The sequence below is a fragment of the Phyllobates terribilis genome, unplaced genomic scaffold, assembly GCF_046119375.1.
Source record: "Phyllobates terribilis strain yellow unplaced genomic scaffold, ASM4611937v1 Scaffold_7__3_contigs__length_470593459, whole genome shotgun sequence".
Classification (NCBI taxonomy): domain Eukaryota; kingdom Metazoa; phylum Chordata; class Amphibia; order Anura; family Dendrobatidae; genus Phyllobates; species Phyllobates terribilis.
Window position 1 is genome coordinate 182,464,684 of NW_027362767.1, and position 25,187 is coordinate 182,489,870.

General features: G+C 46.0%; 1 protein-coding gene across 2 annotated transcripts in view; it reads left to right on the forward strand.

Annotated features, from left to right (window-relative positions):
• LOC141154111 (uncharacterized) overlaps window positions 1-25,187 on the forward strand; it is a 41,060-nt gene that overhangs the window by 11,340 nt on the left and 4,533 nt on the right. The window contains exons 2-4 of one of the 2 annotated variants that reach the window (XM_073639579.1): window positions 14,523-14,840; window positions 20,958-21,200; window positions 23,971-24,117. In XM_073639579.1, the coding sequence (XP_073495680.1) occupies window positions 14,582-14,840; window positions 20,958-21,200; window positions 23,971-24,117 (649 nt within the window). In that variant the 5' untranslated portion in view covers window positions 14,523-14,581. The remainder of the gene's footprint in view (window positions 1-14,522; window positions 14,841-20,957; window positions 21,201-23,970; window positions 24,118-25,187) is intronic. The other variant, XM_073639580.1, reaches the window with a different exon arrangement.

Below are 25,187 nucleotides of genomic sequence, written 5' to 3' on the forward strand. Positions count from 1 at the left end.
CACAGTACCACTCTTCCTGTCCTGTATATATACACTGCACAGTACCACTCTTCCTGTCCTGTATATATACACTGCACGGTACCACTCCTCCTGTCCTGTATATATACACTGCACAGTACCACTCTTCCTGTCCTGTATATATACACTGCACAGTACCACTCTTCCTGTCCTGTATATATACACTGCACAGTACCACTCTTCCTGTCCTGTATATATACACTGCACAGTACCACTCTTCCTGTCCTGTATATATACACTGCACAGTACCACTCTTCCTGTCCTGTATATATACACTGCACAGTACTACTCCTCCTGTCCTGTATATATACACTGCACAGTACCACTCCTCCTGTCCTGTATATATACACTGCACAGTACCACTGCTCCTGTCCTGTATATATACACTGCACAGTACCACTCTTCCTGTCCTGTATATATACACTGCACAGTACCACTCTTCCTGTCCTGTATATATATACACTGCACAGTACCACTCTTCCTGTCCTGTATATATACACTGCACAGTACCACTCCTCCTGTCCTGTATATATACACTGCACAGTACCACTCTTCCTGTCCTGTATATATACACTGCACAGTACCACTCTTCCTGTCCTGTATATATACACTGCACAGTACCGCTCCTCCTGTCCTGTATATATACACTGTACAGTACCGCTCTTCCTGTCCTGTATATATACACTACACAGTACCACTCTTCCTGTCCTGTATATATACACTGCACAGTACCACTCTTCCTGTCCTGTATATATACACTGCACAGTACCACTCTTCCTGTCCTGTATATATACACTGCACAGTACCACTCTTCCTGTCCTGTATATATACACTGCACAGTACCACTCTTCCTGTCCTGTATATATACACTGCACAGTACCACTCTTCCTGTCCTGTATATATACACTGCACAGTACCACTCCTCCTGTCCTGTATATATACACTGCACAGTACCACTCTTCCTGTCCTGTATATATATACACTGCACAGTACCACTCCTCCTGTCCTGTATATATACACTGCACAGTACCACTCTTCCTGTCCTGTATATATACACTGCACAGTACCACTCTTCCTGTCCTGTATATATATATACACTGCACAGTACCACTCCTCCTGTCCTGTATATATACACTGCACACTACCACTCTTCCTGTCCTGTATATATATACACTGCACAGTACCACTCCTCCTGTCCTGTATATATACACTGCACAGTACCACTCTTCCTGTCCTGTATATATACACTGCACAGTACCATTGCTCCTGTCCTGTATATATACACTGTACAGTACCACTCTTCCTGTCCTGTATATATACACTGTACAGTACCACTCTTCCTGTCCTGTATATATACACTGCACAGTACCACTCTTCCTGTCCTGTATATATACACTGCACAGTACCACTCTTCCTGTCCTGTATATATACACTGCACGGTACCACTCTTCCTGTCCTGTATATATACACTGCACAGTACCACTCTTCCTGTCCTGTATATATATACACTGCACAGTACCACTCCTCCTGTCCTGTATATATACACTGCACAGTACCACTCTTCCTGTCCTGTATATATATACACTGCACAGTACCACTCCTCCTGTCCTGTATATATACACTGCACAGTACCACTTCTCATGTCCTGTATATATACACTGCACAGTACCACTTCTCATGTCCTGTATATATACACTGCACAGTACCACTTCTCCTGTCCTGTATACTGGGTGTAATTCTCAGTACCTGTATTATTCTGTATATACACTGCACAGTACCACTTCTCCTGTCCTGTATACTGGGTGTAATTCTCAGTACCTGTATTATTCTGTATATATACACTGCACAGCACCACTCCTCCTGTCCTGTATATATACACTGCACAGTACCATTGCTCCTGTCCTGTATATATACACTGCACAGTACCACTCCTCCTGTCCTGTATATATACACTGTACAGTACCACTCTTCCTGTCCTGTATATATACACTGCACGGTACCACTCTTCCTGTCCTGTATATATACACTGCACAGTACCACTCTTCCTGTCCTGTATATATACACTGCACAGTACCACTCTTCCTGTCCTGTATATATACACTGCACAGTACCACTCTTCCTGTCCTGTATATATACACTGCACAGTACCACTCCTCCTGTCCTGTATATATACACTGCACAGTACCACTCCTCCTGTCCTGTATATATACACTGCACAGTACCACTCTTCCTGTCCTGTATATATACACTGCACAGTACCACTCTTCCTGTCCTGTATATATACACTGCACAGTACCACTCTTCCTGTCCTGTATATATACACTGCACAGTACCACTCTTCCTGTCCTGTATATATACACTGCACAGTACCACTCTTCCTGTCCTGTATATATACACTGCACAGTACCACTCCTCCTGTCCTGTATATATACACTGCACAGTACCACTCTTCCTGTCCTGTATATATATACACTGCACAGTACCACTCCTCCTGTCCTGTATATATACACTGCACAGTACCACTCTTCCTGTCCTGTATATATACACTGCACAGTACCACTCTTCCTGTCCTGTATATATATACACTGCACAGTACCACTCCTCCTGTCCTGTATATATACACTGCACAGTACCACTTTTCCTGTCCTGTATATATATACACTGCACAGTACCACTCCTCCTGTCCTGTATATATACACTGCACAGTACCACTCTTCCTGTCCTGTATATATACACTGCACAGTACCATTGCTCCTGTCCTGTATATATACACTGTACAGTACCACTCTTCCTGTCCTGTATATATACACTGTACAGTACCACTCTTCCTGTCCTGTATATATACACTGCACAGTACCACTCTTCCTGTCCTGTATATATACACTGCACAGTACCACTCTTCCTGTCCTGTATATATACACTGCACGGTACCACTCTTCCTGTCCTGTATATATACACTGCACAGTACCACTCTTCCTGTCCTGTATATATATACACTGCACAGTACCACTCCTCCTGTCCTGTATATATACACTGCACAGTACCACTCTTCCTGTCCTGTATATATATACACTGCACAGTACCACTCCTCCTGTCCTGTATATATACACTGCACAGTACCACTTCTCATGTCCTGTATATATACACTGCACAGTACCACTTCTCCTGTCCTGTATACTGGGTGTAATTCTCAGTACCTGTATTATTCTGTATATACACTGCACAGTACCACTTCTCCTGTCCTGTATACTGGGTGTAATTCTCAGTACCTGTATTATTCTGTATATATACACTGCACAGCACCACTCCTCCTGTCCTGTATATATACACTGCACAGTACCATTGCTCCTGTCCTGTATATATACACTGCACAGTACCACTCCTCCTGTCCTGTATATATACACTGCACGGTACCACTCTTCCTGTCCTGTATATATACACTGCACAGTACCACTCTTCCTGTCCTGTATATATACACTGCACAGTACCACTCTTCCTGTCCTGTATATATACACTGCACAGTACCACTCTTCCTGTCCTGTATATATACACTGCACAGTACCACTCCTCCTGTCCTGTATATATACACTGCACAGTACCACTCCTCCTGTCCTGTATATATACACTGCACAGTACCACTTCTCCTGTCTTGTATACTGGGTGTAATTCTCAGTATCTGTATTATTCTGTATATACACTGCACAGTACCACTTCTCCTGTCCTGTATACTGGGTGTAATTCTCAGTACCTGTATTATTCTGTATATATACACTGCACAGTACCACTCTTCCTGTCCTGTATATATACACTGCACAGTACCACTCTTCCTGTCCTGTATATATACACTGCACAGTACCACTCTTCCTGTCCTGTATATATACACTGCACAGTACCACTCCTCCTGTCCTGTATATATACACTGCACAGTACCACTCCTCCTGTCCTGTATATATACACTGCACAGTACCACTCTTCCTGTCCTGTATATATACACTGCACAGTACCACTCTTCCTGTCCTGTATATATATACACTGCACAGTACCACTCTTCCTGTCCTGTATATATACACTGCACAGTACCACTCTTCCTGTCCTGTATATATATACACTGCACAGTACCACTCCTCCTGTCCTGTATATATACACTGCACAGTACCACTCTTCCTGTCCTGTATATATATACACTGCACAGTACCACTCCTCCTGTCCTGTATATATACACTGCACAGTACCACTTCTCATGTCCTGTATATATACACTGCACAGTACCACTTCTCATGTCCTGTATATATACACTGCACAGTACCACTTCTCCTGTCCTGTATACTGGGTGTAATTCTCAGTACCTGTATTATTCTGTATATACACTGCACAGTACCACTTCTCCTGTCCTGTATACTGGGTGTAATTCTCAGTACCTGTATTATTCTGTATATATACACTGCACAGCACCACTCCTCCTGTCCTGTATATATACACTGCACAGTACCATTGCTCCTGTCCTGTATATATACACTGCACAGTACCACTCCTCCTGTCCTGTATATATACACTGCACAGTACCACTCTTCCTGTCCTGTATATATACACTGCACAGTACCACTCTTCCTGTCTTGTATATATACACTGCACAGTACCACTCTTCCTGTCCTGTATATATACACTGCACAGTACCACTCTTCCTGTCCTGTATATATACACTGCACAGTACCACTCCTCCTGTCCTGTATATATACACTGCACAGTACCACTCCTCCTGTCCTGTATATATACACTGCACAGTACCACTCTTCCTGTCCTGTATATATACACTGCACAGTACCACTCTTCCTGTCCTGTATATATACACTGCACAGTACCACTCTTCCTGTCCTGTATATATACACTGCACAGTACCACTCTTCCTGTCCTGTATATATATACACTGCACAGTACCACTCTTCCTGTCCTGTATATATACACTGCACAGTACCACTCCTCCTGTCCTGTATATATACACTGCACAGTACCACTCCTCCTGTCCTGTATATATACACTGCACAGTACCACTCCTCCTGTCCTGTATATATACACTGCACAGTACCACTCCTCCTGTCCTGTATATATACACTGCACAGTACCACTCTTCCTGTCCTGTATATATACACTGCACAGTACCACTCTTCCTGTCCTGTATATATACACTGCACAGTACCACTCTTCCTGTCCTGTATATATACACTGCACAGTACCACTCCTCCTGTCCTGTATATATACACTGCACAGTACCACTCCTCCTGTCCTGTATATATACACTGCACAGTACCACTCTTCCTGTCCTGTATATATACACTGCACAGTACCACTCTTCCTGTCCTGTATATATACACTGCACAGTACCACTCTTCCTGTCCTGTATATATACACTGCACAGTACCACTCTTCCTGTCCTGTATATATATACACTGTACAGTACCACTCTTCCTGTCCTGTATATATACACTGCACAGTACCACTCCTCCTGTCCTGTATATATACACTGCACAGTACCACTCTTCCTGTCCTGTATATATACTGTAGGGTTCGGTACTCACTTACTGTCTCTTTAAAAATGTCCAAGGCCGGTTTATTATGCTGCATAAACTGCACTTCCAGAAGTAAACAAAAGAAAGCCTTGTGCTGCACAGTGTAACAAAACAGAAAGTAAACAGTCCATCCAATATGGCGGGTCCACCAGCTCATGGTCAGTCAGTGTCTTTTTACCCTCAAACACTCTGGAGGTCTCCAGACCTCCAGCCACAGACACTGAATAAGACAGGTATAGAAGGGAGAGGGGAGAGGAATTGTAGAAAGCTTACCACGTTGTCGATTTCAAAACCATCTGTCAGCCGGAATCCATCCTGAGGGTGCCGCACCCATTGGTGATCACAAGCAAATGAAAAGGGAAATCCACCGGCACATCCAACAGGAAATAATTAAAAATTGTTCTTTATTGAAGAAAAAACTAAAACATGCTAAAAATGAAACCTCAGAAACCTAGGTTCTTCAATAAATAACAGTTTTTAATTATTACCAAAGAGGGGAGAGATTTGTATCCAAAATATCAACTATATTTGTAGTTAGCATGAATTTCCAAAAGAGGAGCCAGAGAGGGAGCTCTTAATGAAAATATGTATTTATTATTCTATAGATAGAAGAACCATAAAAAGTTACATTACATTAGTGATGGCTAGTATGAGAAGCACGACCAGGTTAGGCAGATGAAAAAACCCAGTGAAGGAGACCGTATCCCCCATGGACAGAACACTGCAACACTTGCAAGTAGATGTATACGATAGCACCAGTGTATATCTAAATAAAGATTGCAAAAAGAGTGGTAGTCTGATAATCGGATATAATCTCATTCAGATCAGTATTAACCATATACTATAGTATGGTCAGGTTATAATGCCATATATACAGGGTGCACCTGAGTTCATAGCAGAGCCTGCAAATAAGCAGGCACATATACTCTGCTGATCAAATGTCTGCAACCAGGTCCCTTTATATAGCCAAGATGGAAACCATTCAAAGTGAGCAATCAGTAAAGAGCTATTATGTGGTGCATGTTCAGTGCATGTGCTAAAACCACATAGCTTTAGTGCTGTTCATAAGTATGACAATAACATTGTACCGTGTGACATGTTGCATGCGGTGTGCAGGCTCTGCCGGGAGGGAGCTGATAGCGCGCCTCAACACGCGTTTAATAGCCAGCAACCAGCAACTCCCGATTTCCAACATCATAATTCAGTTCGGTTTCTGAAATTTTTTTCGAAAAGAAGGCACAAGGATGTACTCCATCCCTGTTCTCCTGAGACAAAACTGCTCCGACCCCCACCGATGAAGCATCGACCTCGACCAAAAAAGGCTTGGTCTCATCAGGCTGCATAAGGATAGGGGCAGAACTGAACCTCTCTTTGAGATACTCAAACGCTTCAATGGCCTCAGTAGTCCACTGGGCCGTATTCACACCTTTCCGGCTGAGATCGGTCAGAGGCTTAACAATTACAGAAAAATTCTTAATGAATTTCCTGTAATAATTGGCAAAACCCAAAAATCTCTGCATAGATTTCAAACCAATAGGCCTAGGCCATTCCTGCACAGCCTGAACCTTCACAGGGTCCATCTCAAAGTCCTCGCTGGAGACAATGTAGCCCAAAAATCTAATTTTCTGCACGGCGAACTCACATTTCTCCAGCTTAGCAAAGAGTGAATTATCACTCAATAACTGCAAAACTTCACATACATTTCAGGGGAGTGTTATCAATTGCAATCGCAAAAAAAGGTGATGACAAAGGTTTGGATTTCAATTTAAGGTTTTCCAAAAACCCTTTATCAATCACATTAATTGTTGAACCACAATCCACAAATGGCTGAAATTCAATCAAATTTTCCTGTAAAGTAGTACTCCGAGAAAGAAATACTCCTGCAGAGCGTAAACAAGCTATACGGGCGTAACTGACCTTTTTTTTTTCTTTACTTAAACGAAGCTCACAATACTTAATCAAATGGTCAGCTTTACCACAATAAAGACACTATCCCTCGGCGAACCTCCGGTCTCTTTCCTGAGAGGGGAGCGACTTTGCCCCAACCTCCATCGGTTCTCCGCCGTCAGAGCAGATTTTCTGGGGACTAGGACCTGGCATTACAGGAGTCTTTACCTCATTCTGTCTAAATCTCAGTCTCCTATCCACACAAACAGCTAATTGCATGGCATCCTGCAGAGTCTCAGGTGCGGGGAATGCAATTAGCAAATCCTTAACCCTTTCACTCAGACCAGCAAGAAATAGACATTTCAGAGCTGGATCATTCCATTTAACTTCTGATGCCCATCTTCTGAAGTGTGTGCAATAATTTTCAACATCACCTGATCCCTGATTCAAATGCCTCAGCAGATGAGATTCGATCAGGATCGTCATATAATAGCCCCATAGCAGAAAAAAATTATTCTACAGACCTTAAACATGGATCATTAGGTTGGAGAGAAAAGGCCCACCCCTGTGGTTCTTTGTGCAAAAGTGACATAATAAAACCAATGCGCTGTGATTCATTCCCAGAGGACCTTGGTCTCAAACGAAAAAATAACAAACAAGCATTTTTAAAGGAAAAAAAATCTTGCTGTTTACCATAAAAAACATCAGGCAGTCCTACCTTGGGTTCCACAAAATGCGCTTCAGAACAGCTACTCACGTGTTGCTGGAGCTCGGCCACCTCCAGAGACAATCCCTGCAAGCTTTGAGCCAAATCCTAGATGGAAACCATACTGATCCCCGAATTTCTTTCCTTTTAGTTTTTTGGGCTGGACTTACTGTTATGATCTGCAACATGAAGTAAGGAAAAATAAGGGAAAACTGTCCCTACAGTAAAACTAAGCTGAATCCCTACGATGTAGCGGGCTGCCTGTTCCTAGCGAACAGACCCGCCTTAGTCCTTGGCTAGTCTGAACGAAGACCTATAGCATAAGGAGAGGGGTCCCTAAAAGAACTAAGGACTGGGACAAAAATGGGACACCTCCTAAACAGAGAAGTTGTTGCAGAACACAAAAAGACAAACAGACAAAGTACTAGAGGTCCCAGAAGGACCAAACGTACTGACAGAGAAAGGCACAGAAGCACCTGGCTAGAGAAACAGTCAAACACTGAAGTCCAGCACAGCCAGAAGGGCGGAGCTGGAATATAAAGGCAGATGGTCACGTGACCGCAAAATACAAGATGGAAAAAACAAACAGGAGGATTCCAACATGGAGTCTCTGGGCAATGGGGAGCCAGTGAAGGTATTGACAGAGGAGAGGCCAGGGAATAGTGGGGGGGACAGGTGGATTAGTCGGGCAGCAGAGTTTAGGATAGATTAGAGGGGTGCGAAAGTGTTAGAAGGGAGGCCACAGAGCAGGAGGTTGCGGGAGATGATGAGGGCATGCACTAGTGTTTTTGCAGATTCATGGTTGAGGAATGTGCGGATATTTTTGAGTTTGAGTCAGCAGGAAGTGGAAAGGGCTTGGATATGTGGTTTAAAGGAGAGGTTAGAGTCCAGGGTTATTCCGAGGCAGCGGGCTTGCTGGACCTGGGAGAGTGGGCAGCCATTGATTTTGACTTTGATGGATAGGTCAGTTGAGGGGGTTGAGTGAGACGATGGAAAGATGATGAATTCAGTTTTGTCCATGTTAAGTTTTAGAAATCTGTCAGATATGAAGGATGAGATAGCGGACAGACATTGTGGGATTTTGGTCAGTAGGGAGGAGATATCCGGTCCAGAGAGGTAGATCTGTGTGTCATCAGCATAGAGGTGATAATGAAAGCCGTGAGACTATGAGCTGTCCCAGGCCGAAGGTGTAAATGGAGAAGAGCAGGGACCCTAGAAGTGAACCTTTCGGGACACCGACAGATAGGAGGCGAGATGAGGAGGTGATGTGTGAGTGGGAGACACTGAATGTCCTGTCTGTTAGGTATCCAAGTTAGGTTAGGAGATACAAGATACGGCCAAGTCTTTGATGCCAAGAGAAGAGAGAGTCTGTAGTAACTTATAGTTATAAGTTTAGAAAGGTTGCGAGAGTTTGTAACAGATCGTGGATAGGAGGTGGAAGTGACTGTGGGGATGTGGTGAGGAGGACCAGGATTAGAAGAAATATCGCCAGCAGTCAGAAGGAGCAGGGAAAGTGTTAACAGGTAGGAGTAGGAGGGGCCGTGAGGTGGCTGTCTGTGTTAGGAGACACAGAAGTGAATATTGAGGAATAGTTCTGAGGAGGTGAGATGAATGGGGAGGATGGAGGGAGACATTTAGAGTTCCTTACTAGATGTAGGGATTAAGGGGGTTAGTAGACAGTGAAGGACTAATATATATATATATATATATATATATCTATATATATATATATATATATATATTACATACATACATACATACATACATACATACATACATACATACACTGCACAGTACCACTTCTCCTGTCCTGTATACTGGGTGTAATTCTCAGTATCTGTATATATACACATAAAATGGGGTCCTGTAGCAAAAGTCAAAACTGGCTGCAGCGGGAGTAAAAAGTGAGACATGTCCTTTACAAGTCCCACTAAAATGAATAATTACTTAATTACACCTGACATTGTTTCTGGGGGCCCACTGTTCATTTCCATTTAATGTCACCTGACCCCTGTTCACAGCTTTGCTGATGCTTCTGTGGCACCCCAGGGGTCTGGTTGCCACAGTGATAGAAATATCACGTCTGAGAGCAAGTGGGAGGTTCCCTGGTCAGGAGCCCTTAAACATGCAACACCTCCTGTCCCAGACCAGATAGGGGAGGAACCTGCCCTATATAAACTGGATCTGGGGTGGGGTTAGTTAGTCAGAGTGAGAGCCTGGAGAGCAGTTCCAGACACAGGGCAAGAAACAGATAGGAGCTCTGTAGGAGCAGGAGCTGAGTGCCAGGGGCTGGAGCTAAGCAGAGCTGGCCCTGGCAGAAGAATCTAAGAACCGGACAACGGAGTCCGAGGCTGTGGGAACCTCTAAGACCAGCAGCAGAAACCAGCCGGCAGGGGATTCCAGGTCCTCTGGCCATAGAAGCCCAGAGGCTCAGTCACGAGCAAGGGACCAGTACCGCCATCGAGGAGCGGAGGCTAACAGAAGGCCCCAAGTCACCAGCCATACGGGTGAGCACCACACGGTACACTCAGGGACGTGGGCTACTTCCACTCGCTTACAACAAGGTAGCCAGGAAGGGTGCAGACAGACGGGGAGGCCTACAACTCCACCTGGCCAGGGGAGCTCCTGCTTGCTCACAGACTGACCAGGCCCCTTATGCTAGCCAGTACTCCCGGGAGGGTCTGCCTTTTCATCACCAGTAAAGACCCTGAACTGCACTGCAAAGCCTCTGAGTCGTTCCTGCTGCACCCGTGCACCATCACTCCCATCATCCACACTAACTGCCCTGAGGCTATACTCCTCCCGTGGGGAGTTATCCCATTCTCCGCTGCTCACACAACACCAGCCTCAGCGGTCTGCCTCGCAGCGGCGGTACACCTTGACCGCGATCCACGGGTGGCGTAGTCGGACAATTAACCTAAAACTTATACAAGACCGCCACTAGTTTGACCACCCTGAGCCACAGGACCGGGTCGCCGCCACGGAGACTACAATCCCCAGAGACCCAGCTCCGGGTAACCCACCCACACGTGTACACTCGGCCCAGGGGGCGCGTCACTTCTATATAATAATCTGGGTAGATTAGTAAATGAATGATGACCTGCTGCCTTGTCTGTACTGCGCCATCCACTGCTCACTTTTGCCCTAGAGGCCTACCGGTGATTTCTCCTGCTCTCCTGTAGGCCAGTCCGAGCCTGAATGGTTAGGCTGTATGCTAGTGATAGTTCAGTGAAATTGTCATGCACCCTGATAATTACATGTCAGCATGTGGTAATATATATATATATATACTAGATGGTGGCCCGATTCTAACGCATCGGGTATTCTAGAATATGTATGCGGCCGACCGGGCGCAATTAGCAGAGCGGTGTTTAAATTTGGCGCCAAAATCGCTGATTGGTCGCGTTCGGCAACCGCGACCAATCAGCAAAGCGGTGTTTAAATTTGGCGGCAATATCGGTGATTGGTCGTGGGCGGCAGCCGCGACCAATCAACGAACCGTGTTAGTGAGGACTGGAGAGCGTGTTTAAATTTGGCACCAAAATCGCTGATTAGTCACGACCAATCAGCAGAGCGGTGTTTAAATTTGGCGCCAATACTGCTGATTGGTCACGGCGGCTGACCGCGACCAATCAGCAGAGCGATGCAGAGCGGGGCTTAAATTTGGCGCCAAAATCGCTGATTGGTAGCGGCCGGCGACCAATCAGCAGAGCGGTGTTTAAATTTGGCGCCAAAATCGCTGATTGGTCGAGGCCGGCGACCGCAACCAATCAGCAGAGCGTTGTTTTAAATTTGGCACCAATCTCGCTGATTGGTCGCGGATGGCGGCCACGACCAATCAGCAGAGCGGTGTTTAAATTTTGTGCCAAAATCGCTGATTGGTTGCGGGCGGCGGCCGTGACCAATCAGCGAACCGTGTTAGTGAGGACTGGAGAGCGTGTTTAAATTTGGCACCAAAATCGCTGATTAGTCGCGACCGCGACCAATCAGCAAAGAGGTGTTTAAATTTGGCAACAATACTGCTGATTGGTCGCGGCCGGCGACAGCGACCAATCAGCAGAGCGATGCAGAGCGGGGTTTAAATTTGACGCCAAAATCGCTGATTGGTCGCGGCTGGCGGCCTCAACCAATCAGCAGAGCAGGGTTTAAATTTGGCCCCAATAATGCTGATGGGTTGCGGTCGCCGGCCGCGACCAATCAGCAGAGCGTTGTTTAAATTTGGCACAAAAAGCGGTGGTTGCGACCAATCAGCAGAGTGAGGTTTAAATTTGGCGCCAATACTGCTGATTGGTCGCGGTTGTTGGCCGTGACCAATCAGCAGTATTGGCGCCAAATTTAAACACCGCTCTGCTGATTGGTCGCGGTTGTTGGCCGTGATCAATCAGCAGAGCGGTGTTTAAATTTTGCGCCAATACTGCTGATTGATCTCGGCCAGCGACCGCAATCAATCAGCAGAGCGTTGCTTAAATTTGGCGCCAATCTCGTTGATTGGTCGCGGCTGGAGTCCGCGACCAATCAGCAGAGCGTTGTTAAAATTTGGCGCCAAGCTCGCTGATTGGTCGCGGCTGGCGTCCGCGACCAATTAGCACAGCAGTGTTTAAATGTGGCGGCAAGATCGGTGATTGGTCGCGGCCGCTATTTAAATGTGGCGCCCAAATCGGTGATTGGTCGCGGGCAGCGGCCGCGACCAATCAGCAGAGCGGTGTTTAACTTTAGCGCTAAGATCACTGATTGGTCGCGTGCGGAGAGCGCGACCAATCAGCGAATCGTATTGGTGAGGAGCGGGGAGCGGAATCGTATTAGTGAGGACTTGGGAGCGCCGCTGCCTGTGCGGGTACTTCCGCTGCGAGAACCCGGGACATGAGCGGGCGCTTGGAGCAGAAGTATCCCGACCCGCAGCGCCGCTCCCCGGTCCTCCCTTCACACCCTAGCCGCTGATGTCCCCACAGTATCCACATGCTGTTACAAAGGTCCGGACATTTGTGTTAAAAATCGCTGATTGGTCGCTGGCGCTCCCCGCGACCAATCACCGATTTGGGCGCCAAATTTAAATATCGGCCGTGACCAATCACCGATCTTGGCTCCACATTTAAACACTGCTGTGCTGATTGGTCGCCGACGCTGGGCGCGACCAGTCACCGATTTTGGCGCCACATTTAAATAGCGTCCGCGACCAATCAGTACACCGGTGTTTAAATGTGGAGCCAAGATCGGTGATTGGTCGCGGCCGATATTTAAATTTGGCGCCCAAATCGGTGATTGGTCGCGGGCAGCGCCAGATACCAATCAGCGATTTTTAACACAAATGTCCGGACCTTTGTAACACCATGCGGATACTGTGGGGACATCAGCGGCTAGGGTGTGAAGGGAGGAACGGGGAGCGGCGCTGCGGGTCGGGATACTTCTGCTCCGAGCGCCCGCTCATGTCCTGGGTTCTCGGAGCGGAAGTATCCGCACAGGCAGCGCCGCTGACATCCATGCGGCTAGGGTGTAAAGGGAGGACCGGGGAGCGGCGCTGACATCCAATTGGTCACAGCCGTTATTTAAATCTGCCGCACAAATCGGTGATTGGTCGCTGTCTTGGCCCACGACCAATCACTGATCTTGCCGCCAAAGTTAAACACTATTGTGCTGATTGGTCGCGGACGCTGACCGCGACCAATCACCGATTTTGGCTCCACATTTAAACACCGCTGTGCTGATTGGTCACGGCCGATATTTAAATTTGGCGCCCAAATCGGTGATTGGTCGCGGGCAGCGTCTGCGACCAATCAGCACAGCGGTGTTTAACTTTTGCGGTAAGATGAGTGATTGGTCGGGTCCGAAGACCGCGACCAATCATCGAATCGTCTTGGTGAGGACCGGGGAGCGGCGCTGCCTGTGCGGGTACTTCCGCTGCGAGAACCCGGGACATGAGCGGGCGCTGGCAGCAGAAGTATCCCGACCCGCAGCGCCGCTCCCCGGTCCTCCCTTCCGCATGGAGGTCAGCGACGCCGGCGGTCCTTCCGCTGCTACCGGCCGGGAGATGAGTGCCTCGCGCCGCTCATCTCCCGGCTGCATCTCCGTCCCGCAGATGGGTCCAGTGGTCGAGGTCCTTCTGCTGGTACCGGTCGGGAGATGAGCTCCTTGCGCCGGTCATCTCCCGGCTGCATCACCGCTGAACTCCGTCCCGCAGATGAGCCGCTAACGGCCGCCATCTTTTTTCAGAAATCCCGCGGCGCTGATTGGCCGCTGCCGGACCAATGAGCGACGCGGGATTTCCTGGACAGACAGACAGACAGACAGACAGACAGACGGGATAAGACAATTATATATATATATATAGATATTTGCTCTTTATCTTGCAGCGCTTCTCCTTTCCATCTGGGCCATATTGACTCAAAGCCAAGAAATCAAGAATGTAGCCATGTCCTCACATGTGACATTTGGCCGGTGTGAACCCAACGTAGTATTTAAGATCACTCGTGAAGGTGTCACCGCCCATATCCCCTGTGATACTACCCCAGTGATACCACACAAGCTTCAGGACAAGTTAAGACTGAACAAAACCAGCAGATTCATCACCCTGCACAATGTGACCAAGAGCGACGCCGGGTATTATACACTGGAACGCACGAATGGCAACGGGGAAAAGTATAAACAGACGATTGAAGTCCGGGTTCTGGGTAAGTGAGAATCAATACATCACCATTAAGAACTATGACAAGAGTCTTCTCTGTGGTTAGTATATGGAAAATGCGGCTGTTCCTCTGTAAAGTGAATGTATGGCTCATGAATATAGGAGAGTCCTTTGTATACTGCCTCAAAGGGTTTTTTTCCCCTTCTTCATAGATGGATATTTTCTGATAGATCTTGTTAAAACAAGCACTTTCGCAATTTACTGTTTAATAAAATTTTCAGCTGTTCTTGAGATATTAACACTTTTTCTCTTGTTTACAGCTCATTGCCTGGGAGACCGACCACCGCTGCTCTGTAGCTTATGAGGACTGTGCTGAATCTGGCCAGGATTAGGGGTAACTGCACACTCCAGCCATCCTGGCCCGCTTCAATACAGTGACTGTAAGCCCAAAAGTAAACAGCTTGTAAGAACTACACATGTTCTGATGTCTTGCAGCAGTGGTCGGTCTCTTAGGTAACCATTTGTAAGCAAAAGAAAAGTTACATAGTTTATAAGGCCGAAAAAAGACAAGTGTCCATCCAGTTCAGCCTATTTCTTGTGCACTGCAGCTATTCCCTGATCCAGGGGAAGGCAAAAAAAAACCCATGCGGTATAGGCCAATTTACATCATTGAGGAAAAATTCACTTCCCGACTCCAATCTGGATTTTACATGCGGATTGTACATGCGGATTATACATGCGTTTTTCCTGCCAGGGACATGCGGATGTGAAGCGCTCTTCACATGCATTTCCGCATGCGGGTTGACAAGCGATTTCTAGGTGATTTTAGCATCACTTGGAAAGTGCTTGACAACTTGGTTACACTATATAAATCCATACAACCGGCATGGATTTATATAGTGTGACCGTAAAAGAATGGTAAAAAATAAAAAATATATACTTACCTTCTGATGGCCTGCCAACGTCAGAGGTCGCGTGACCCGTCACATGACTAAATGACGTCACGGCAGGTCCTTTTCAGACCATCGTGAGCTGCCGGCAAGCCAGGACGCATCGGATAAAGACACCGGGGGCCATCAGAAGGTAAGTATAATATTTATTTTTTATTTTATTCTTTTTTTTACAGGTTCTATGGTACCCGGGTCCGGAGGAGAGTGTCCTGTCCTCCACACCCGGGTACCATCCGCACATTGAAACGCATGGAATCTGCACGTACAGATGCAGTGATGCGGATTCCATGCGTTCTAATGCAAGTCAATGGCGACGAAAACGCCGCGCTTCTGCAAAATAATTGGTAATGCTGCGGATTTTTCCGCAATGATAATCCGCAGCGGAAATTTCCTCAGCATGTGCACAGCATATGGGGATTATCATTGGGGAACATGGCAGGCCTTCTACCAAGCAGTTACCAAACTGCCACTGCGGAAACGCTTAAAAAATGCATAGTGGGCACACAGCCTAAAAAAAATATTATAATTAATATTGTGCCAAAGTAATTTCACGTGAACTATCACATGATCTATCACAGGGGATCATATGACATGTCACGTGATACATCAGGTGTGTGTGTGGGGTGGGGGGCCCGCGCCTTCTAAACTGCCAGGGGCCCTTGCTACTCTTAATCCACCCCTGTTCCTTAGCACCGGAGCCCAGAACTGTGCACAATATTCTAAGTGCGGCCTTACCAGCGCTTTATACAGAGGAAGAACAATGTTCTCATCATATGCCTCTATTCCTCTTCTGATGCATGCCATGACTCTATTTGCCTTCGCAGCTGCTGCCTGACTCTGGGCACTCCAATTTAATTTGCTGTTAACCAAGACGCCCAGGTCCTTCTCCATGTCAGATTTCCCCAACGGTTTCCCATTTAATATGTATGGGTGACTGCTGTTTTTCTTTCCCATGTGCATGACCTTACATTTATCGGCATTGAACCCCATTTGCCATTTTTTGGCCCAACTCCCCAATTTATCTAAATCCTCCTGTAGCTGTGCCCTGTCCTCATCTGTATTAACTACTTTACAAAGTTTAGCATCATCTGCAAATATTGCTATTTTACTATGCAACCCTTCCACTAGATCATTAATAAATATATTAAATAATATAGGGCCCAAGACAGACCCTTGAGGCCCCCCGCTAGTAACCCTGACACCCCCTGAGCTTACTCCATTGATAACCACCCTCTGCTTTCTATCACTCAGCCAGCTATTTACCCACTTGCACACATTATCCCCCAGACCAAGCATTCTCATTTTATATACCAACCTTTTGTGTGGCACGGTATCAAACGCTTTGGAGAAGTCAAGGTATACAACATCCACTGACTCTCCCCGGTCCAGCTGTGAGCTCACCTCCTCGTAGAAGGCCATCAGGAGCGATCCCTCATGAATCCATGTTGATATGGAGTTAGACAGTTATTATCATTAAGATATTCTACAATAGCATCTCTAAGAAATCCTTCAAACAATTTACCCACAACAGACGTTAAGCTGACTGGTCTATAGTTCCCAGGGTCACTTTTAGACCCCTTTTTAAATATTGGTACCACATTTGCTTGGCGCCAGTCTAGTGGGACAGTCCCTGTCAATAAAGAGTGCTTGAATATAAGATACAGCGGCCTGTCTATCACATTACTTAATTCTTTTAGTACCCGGGGGTGTATGCCATCTGGGCCTGGTGACTTGTCTATTTTGATATTATTTAGGCGTTTCTGGACTTCCTCCTGGGTTAGGTGGGTGATATTTAGCGGAGGGTTTACTTTATCACTCTGCATTTCCTCCGATAAATTGTTTTCTTTTGTGAAAACAGTGGAGAAGAAGCTATTGAGTAGGTTTGCTTTACCCTCATCGCCCTCTATGATTTTACCCAGGTTATTTTTCAATGGGCCAACGCCATCAGTTTTAATCCTTTTACTGTTTATATAAAGAACAGTTTGGGATTGGTTTTACTTTCCTTGGCAATTAGTCTCTCTGTCTCCTCTTTTGCTATTCTTATTTGTTTCTTACAGATTTTGTTTTTTTCCCTATAAGATATTAGCGCTTCCTCGCTGCCTTCTTGTTTAAGTTTACCGAAAGCCCTTTTTTTGTTTTTCATTGCCCTCTTGACTTCCTTATTTAGCCACATTGGCTTCCTCCTATTCCTAGCCCTTTTATTCCCATAAGGTATGTACCTTCTACAGTGACTATGTAGGACTGTTTTGAAAATTTCCCATTTTCTATCCGTGCTCCTATTACTGAAGATCCTATCCCAGTCTATAAGGTGAAGGGCATCTCTTAGCTGATCAAACTTTGCCCTCCTGAAGTTCAGTGTTATTGTGACTCCCTTGCTGGGCACCTACTGAAGCACATGTGGAATTGTATAATGTTGTGGTCACTATTTCCCAGGTGCCCCCCGACCTGCACCTCAGTTATTCTGTCTGGCCTGTTAGTTAATATTAAGTCTAAAAGGGCCGTCCCTCTAGTTGGTTCCTGCACAAGTTGTGACAAATAATTGTCTTTGATAATTGACAGAAACCTGTTTCCTTTCTGAGATCTACAGCTTTCGGTTTCCCAGTCTATATCGGGGTAGTTGAAGTCCCCCATAATAATCACCTCGTTATTTTTTGCTACTTCGTCTATTTGTCTCATTAATAGACTTTCCGTGGCTTCTGCTATATTTGGTGGTTTATAACAGACTCCTATGATAATTTTATTATTGTTTTTTGCCCCATGTATCTCCACCCATAAGGACTCGACCTCCTCATTTCCCTCCCATACATCCTCCCGTATTTTAGGCTTTAGACACGTCTTTACATATAGACAGACTCCAGCCCCTTTCCGATTTCTTCGATCCCTTCTAAACAGACTGTAACCCTGTAAGTTAGCTGCCCAGTCATAGCTTTCATCTAACCATGTCTCGGTTATTCCCACTATGTCATAGTCACCTGTAGATATTTCTGCTTCCAGTTCATCCATCTTGTTTGTCAGGCTCCTGGCATTTGCTAGCACGCAGTTTACACGATTTTGTTTTGTTCCAATCTTCTCCCTGTGGATTGTATTAGAAATTTTCTTATCTCCCTTCCAAGTATCTTGTCTTGGACCTTCTTTGTCGCACTTCATATCTTTCATTAGTATGTTCTCTGGTTGCATGTTCGTGTCCGGCGTTTTTTCTTCCCATCCCCTCTTCTTCTAGTTTAACGCCCTCCTGATGAGTGTTGCGAGTCTCCTGGCGAATGTGTGTTTCCCGGGTTTGTTGAGGTGTAGTCCATCTCTGGCAAGGAGTCCGTCATAGAGGTAATTCACACCGTGGTCCAGGAATCCAAATCCTTGTTGTCTGCACCATCGTCTCAGCCAGTTGTTCACATCAAGGATCCTGTTCCATCTCCTGACGCCATGCCCATCTACTGGAAGGATAGAAGAAAAAACTACCTGCGCATCCAGTTCTTTTACTTTCTTCCCCAATGCTTCAAAGTCCTTGCAGATTGTCGGTAGGTCCTTCTTTGCCGTGTCATTGGTGCCAACATGTATCAGAAGAAATGGGTGGACATCCTTGGAACTGATGAGCTTCGGTATCCTATCGGTAACATCCTTGATCTTCGCACCTGGGAGGCAGCATACTTCTCTTGCGGTTATGTCCGGTCTGCAGATAGCTGCTTCTGTTCCTCTCAGTAGTGAGTCTCCCACCACCACCACTCTTCTTCCCTTCTTGGCTGTCCTTTTTCTTGTCGCTTCTGGGTGTTTCTGGGTGCTCTTTTCTTCTTTGCTTGCTGGTAGTGCCGCATCCTTAGGTGTGCCATCTTTGTCCTGTACAAGTCCTTGGAATCTGTTTCTCAGTTGTGTGGTTGGTGGTGTCTCCATGGTCTTCTTGCTTCTTTTGGTCACTTGCCTCCACTTGTCTGCCTCTGGATGTTCTCTGACGCTTCCTTCACTTTCCGTGACCAGTAGTGACGCTTCTGTTCTGTCCAGGAAGTCTTCATTTTCCTTGATGAGTTTTAATGTCGCAATTCTTTCTTCCAGTACCCGCACCTTTTCTTCTAAAAGAGCCAGTAGTCTACACTTCTGGCAGGTGAAGTTGGTTTCATCTTCTGGTCGATCTGTGAACATGTAGCACATGTTGCAGCTCACCATGTAGGTTGTCACATCTGCCATGCTGCTCCTTGTCCCTGCTGACTTGATGTCTGTCTTCTTTCTTGTGATACCCTAGGATAAACAAATTTGCGCGCCGTTAGGCGTGCGGTTTGGCGATGCTCTCCAAGCAGCTGGTCCCGGCTGTACCCAACGATCTTCTAGCTGAGGGAGACTCTTCGCTTTTCCCAGAAGGCACCTGAAATATGCAAATTGTCCTCTTCAAGCTTCAATCCCTGGTTTGTGTTTATCTCAGTAATGACTGAACATTTTACTTAGCAATAATTGTAAAAGAACTTGTAAAAACAAGCAACATCTAGCAATATCCAGCTATGACGATGGGAATAACACTTTAGAGGGGTTTTCCTATAAATAACATATCACCTATCCACAGGGTAGATAATCATTGTATAATAGAGGGGGACCCAACTACTGGGACCTCCAAAAGATCATGAGAACAGGGGTCTCAAAGTTCTCCATGTCGCTGGAGCATCAGTGGGCATGTGCAACCACTGCTTCATTCACTGTCCATTACCCATCTGTAGGGGCTGTCTTATGAAAGAAATGTATCACACATTCACAGAATATGCCATAAATGTCTAATAGTTGTGAGACCCATCTTTGGGCCTCTCGCCTATTGTCAGTAAGAAGTACCCTCAATCCCTTCCTTAATCTAGTGACATAAATGCAGTGAGAGAAGAGGTGGCTTTGCATGCTTAGCTCCATAACCACTGTGAACACCACCGAGCAAGGGCCACCTCCCCTCTCACTGCGCCATCTGTAGACATGGAGGATCAGATGGACCAGCTGTTCCGGAGAGAAGTGTAGGTCTCAGAGGTCTAGTAGATGTTTAGGATCCTGAATTGATTTTGTGTCCCGAGTTTGAATTGTGTGGGTGCAGGTTTGGGGTTGGAATGGCTCTTTGGTGTCAGAATGGATTTTGTGGGCTCCATCTGGGTTTGGGTTGGATTTTGGGCCAACTCTGGGTCAATACTACGTGCTTTTTCTATAATTCCCCATGTTCACCATGAAAAAAAACAAAAACGTTTTCCTCCCTCTAGATCTTGTCTGGATCCATGAATTACTCCATAATGAGACAGACAGGACCATATCCTTCACTTTGGACAATGCTGCAGACCTGAGGACAATCCACTGGAAGATAGATGGAGAAGAGCTGCTGGCCGGACCCTGGCGGAGCCCTGATAACCGGACACTGACTATTGTGTACAATCATACTGGCACCATCACGGTTAACGTCTCTAATGTTGTCAGTGCAGACAGTAAATCTATTACTGTAGTAAGAGGTGAGGCCGAGGGAGGAACTCCACACTGTGTAATCGTGGTTATTACTTCATCCCTTAGAGTCACAGACATTATTTATTTTATTTATTTTTTGCTTCTATTTTTCCTTTGTGCCTTTCAAGATCCAATGTCTTTTGTTTTCTGCCTTCATACATATATGAAGGCTTTATTTTTTTTGGTGGGGGCAGGGGCGTACATAGAAATTATGGGGCCCCATAGCAGAAGCTCTAATTGCACCCCCCCAAAAAAAATATATATATATATTTGTCTGTGTCACAGAAGAGCAGATCTCACAACTTTCCAGCCTTTACATAGCAATTTTCCTCCTGTTGAAGTCCTAGATTTCTTTTTCATTGCCCCCATAAAGTATGAGGCCAACAAAAGTGCTCCCCAAACACATTATGATACCCCCTTGGTGCATTCCTCCACATTAGCCTTCACATTCACAGTATAATGACCCTACTGTGCCCCAGCTCAACTCCCAAGGCAAAGTATGGTGACCCCAACACAGTCTGATCCCCCAATTGTGACCCCCCCCATACACTATAATGGGCCTACATACAGTATAAAGGCCCACACTAGCCCTCCAAACAGTATCATGGACCCCACACAAACCTTCACACTGTATAATTTCTTTCATACAGTATAATGGCCCCCCATATAGCCCTTTAAAATATTATAATGGCCCCACATAGCCTTCCATATAGTATAATACACCACAGATAATCCTCCATATAGTATAATGCGTCCCCCATAATCCTCCATATAGTATAATGCGCCCCATAATACACCATATAGTATGATGAACTTCCCATGGTCCTCCATAGAATATAATGCACTCCCCTTAGTCCTCCATACTGTATATTGCACACCCCATAGGGTACAATGCAGCCCGCATATAATATAATGCACCCCACAGTCCTGCAGTATTATGGGCAGTACTCACTGATTTTAAAATACCGTATATTTTAAATAAGCCGACCCGAGTATAAGCCAAGGCCCTTAATATTTACCACAAAAAACTGCCAAAACGTATTGACTCGAGTATAAGTTGAGGGTGGGAAATTCAGCAGCTACTGGTAAATTTCCCCATCCTGGTATGTGTGGCCCCCTCAATCCCCCAATCCTGGTATGTGTGGCCTCCTCACCCCCCCAATCCTGGTATGTATGGCCTCCTCATCCCCCCCCAATCCTGGTATGTGTGGCCTCCTCACCCCCCCCCACAATCCTGGTATGTATGGCCTCCTCACCCCCCCCCCAATTCTGGTATGAATGGTCTCCTCATCCCCCCCCCAATCCTGGTATGAATGGCCTCCTCATCCTCCCCCCAATCCTGGTGTGTATGGCCTCCTCATCCCCCCCCCCAATTCTAATGTGTATGGCCTCCTCATCCCCCCCCCCCCAATTCTGGTGTGTATGGCCTCCTCATCCTCCCCCCAATTCTGGTGTGCATGGCCTCCTCATCCTTCCCCCAATCCAGGTGTGTATGGCCTCCTCATCCCTCCCCCAATCCTGGTGTGTATGGCCTCCTCATCCCTCCCCCAATCCTGGTGTGTGTGGCCTCCTCATCCTCCCTCCAATCCTGGTGTGTATGGCTTCCTCATCCTCCCCCCAATCCTGGTGTGTATGGCTTCCTCATCCCCCCCCCCCAATTCTGGTGTGTATGGCCTCCTCACCCCCCAATCATGGTATGTATGGCCTCCTCATCCCCCCCCAATCATGGTATGTATGGCCTCCTCACCCCCCCAATCATGGTATGTATGGCCTCCTCATCCCCCCCAATCATGGTATGTGTGGCCTCCTCATCCCCCAAATCCTGGTATGTCTGGCCTCTTCATCCCCCAATCCTGGTATGTGTGGCCCCCTCATCCCCCAATCACTGTTTACACAAAAAAATAAACACTTATACTCCCCTTCCTTCCTCCCCTCTGCTCCAGCGCTGTGTCCCGCCTGTCAACAGTTCATGTCAGCATCTGAGCAGCGTACGCTCTCAGATGCTGATGTGAGCTGGTGCCGGCATATTCACTCCTCTCCACGCCAGGACTATGGGAGTGGAGAAGAATGAATATGCATTCTCTTTAGTAGCGGGCACTGTCAGCAGGAGCTGCGGGTCAGCGCTCCTCCTTGCCCGCTACTAAAGAGAATGAAAATTCCCTCTTCTCCACGCCCATGGGAGTGGAGAAAAGGGAATATTCATGTTCCTTTAGCAGCGGGAACACGTGGTAGCTGCAGTGGCCGGCTACTGCGTGTGCCCGCTCCTCTGCAGCAACTGCAACCTCCCCTCCCACAACCATCCACCAATATACTCATCTATCCTCGTTGCCCCCTCCGCTGCTTGGGGCCCTCCTGGCTCACGGGCCCCCCTCTGTCACGGGCCCCATAGCAGTGGCGCGGCCTTCCGTCATTGGCGGTACGCTACTGGATGAGGGGAGGCAAACTGAGAAAAAAACAGTAATTTTGACATTTTCTATTAGATTTTTTTCAGTGTCTTTTCTCACCATATGGGATGAATATTTTATTAGTTTGCGGCAATACCGAATATGTTATTTTTTTTATTCTTTACATTTTGCTATATTTTTTATATATATATTTAAAAAAATAGTTTCATGTTTGTTTTTTTTCTAGATTTTTATTAATTCCCATTGGGAACTTAAACTAGTGATCGCTTGATTGCCCATACAATATCCGAGTACTGGTACCCACCCCTGTCTGCTTTGGCTTCTTCTATTATTAAAGGACTTTCTAAAATATCTATTTCTGCTTCCTTTCTAGATCGTAATGGAAATTTCAGTCCTTTGTGTCACATAATGTACCCGAATATGACCAGATTAATTTGGGATGAAGCTGGAAACCATACTGGTAATTGGACGCTCATTCTCCCGAGAAACACCACTGACATATGTGTCCTGATCCCGTCAGGTAGGAATGTGCTATATAGGATTTCCTTGGTCATCAGTGTCCGCCTTTAACATAAGGAAAAGTTTCTAAGGGGGAGGGAGGGGGGTGATAACAAGAGGAAAAGTTTCATGTGGCGGTTGAAAGGTGTGTGATAACAAGAACAGTTTTTTGGAAGGGTGTGATAATGAAAGTAAATGGTCCTGCCTGCGTTTGGGGGAGTGATAACAAGTGGAAAAGTTCCTAGGGAGGAGATGATAAAAAGAGGAAATGTTCCTCGAGGGAATGATAATGAGAGGAAAAGTTCCTGGGGGTGGAGGGTGAGTGATAATGAGAGGAAAAAATTTCTCAGGGGAGGAGATAACATGAGGAAAAGTACATAGGGGTAGGGTTGGATTATAACAAGAGGTAAAGTTCTTGAGGAAGGGGGATGATACCAGGAGGAAGAGTTCCTGTATTTCCCTGACATCTCTGGTTATAAATTGGTTTGATATATATTGTTATGTTTTGTACAGAGAGAGAGATGACTGTGATTCCCACAGAAACAAAGAACTAGAAAGTAGAAGTTTTTATGCTTCTGCCCCAACATTTGGGGTGTATCATGTAAATTAAATGATGTGCTACACCCAGAATACTGCAGTTATACCCGGCGTTAGGCTGGGGCTACCCAGAAACATGTGTTACATTACAGCAATTGTCAGACACCGCACACAGCCAAAAACATCTATGCAGCTCGTCTGTGACTCGCTGTCATGTGACTATTTTAGAGCTGCGATTTTGTTGTAAAAAAAATGGCCACATTGCATATGAGTCGTGCTCGAGTCGCAGTCGTATGTGATTTCCTTTGAAGTCTATGACAAGTGAGTCGCGTGCGACCAGAAAATCCAACACATCTGTTATATTATAATACTGCTTTGCTTTCCTCGTGTCACCTGTCTTTTCTTTTTTTCTCTGCGTTCCCCAGTGAGGATATAAGGTATTTTATATATTGTTATGGGTCGCGCATTTTTTTAAATTTTTTGGTGTTTTGAAAAACAAATCTGTCACCATAGCAACCTTAAAGGGTGGGCTGCTATAGGAATGCACTGGAAATA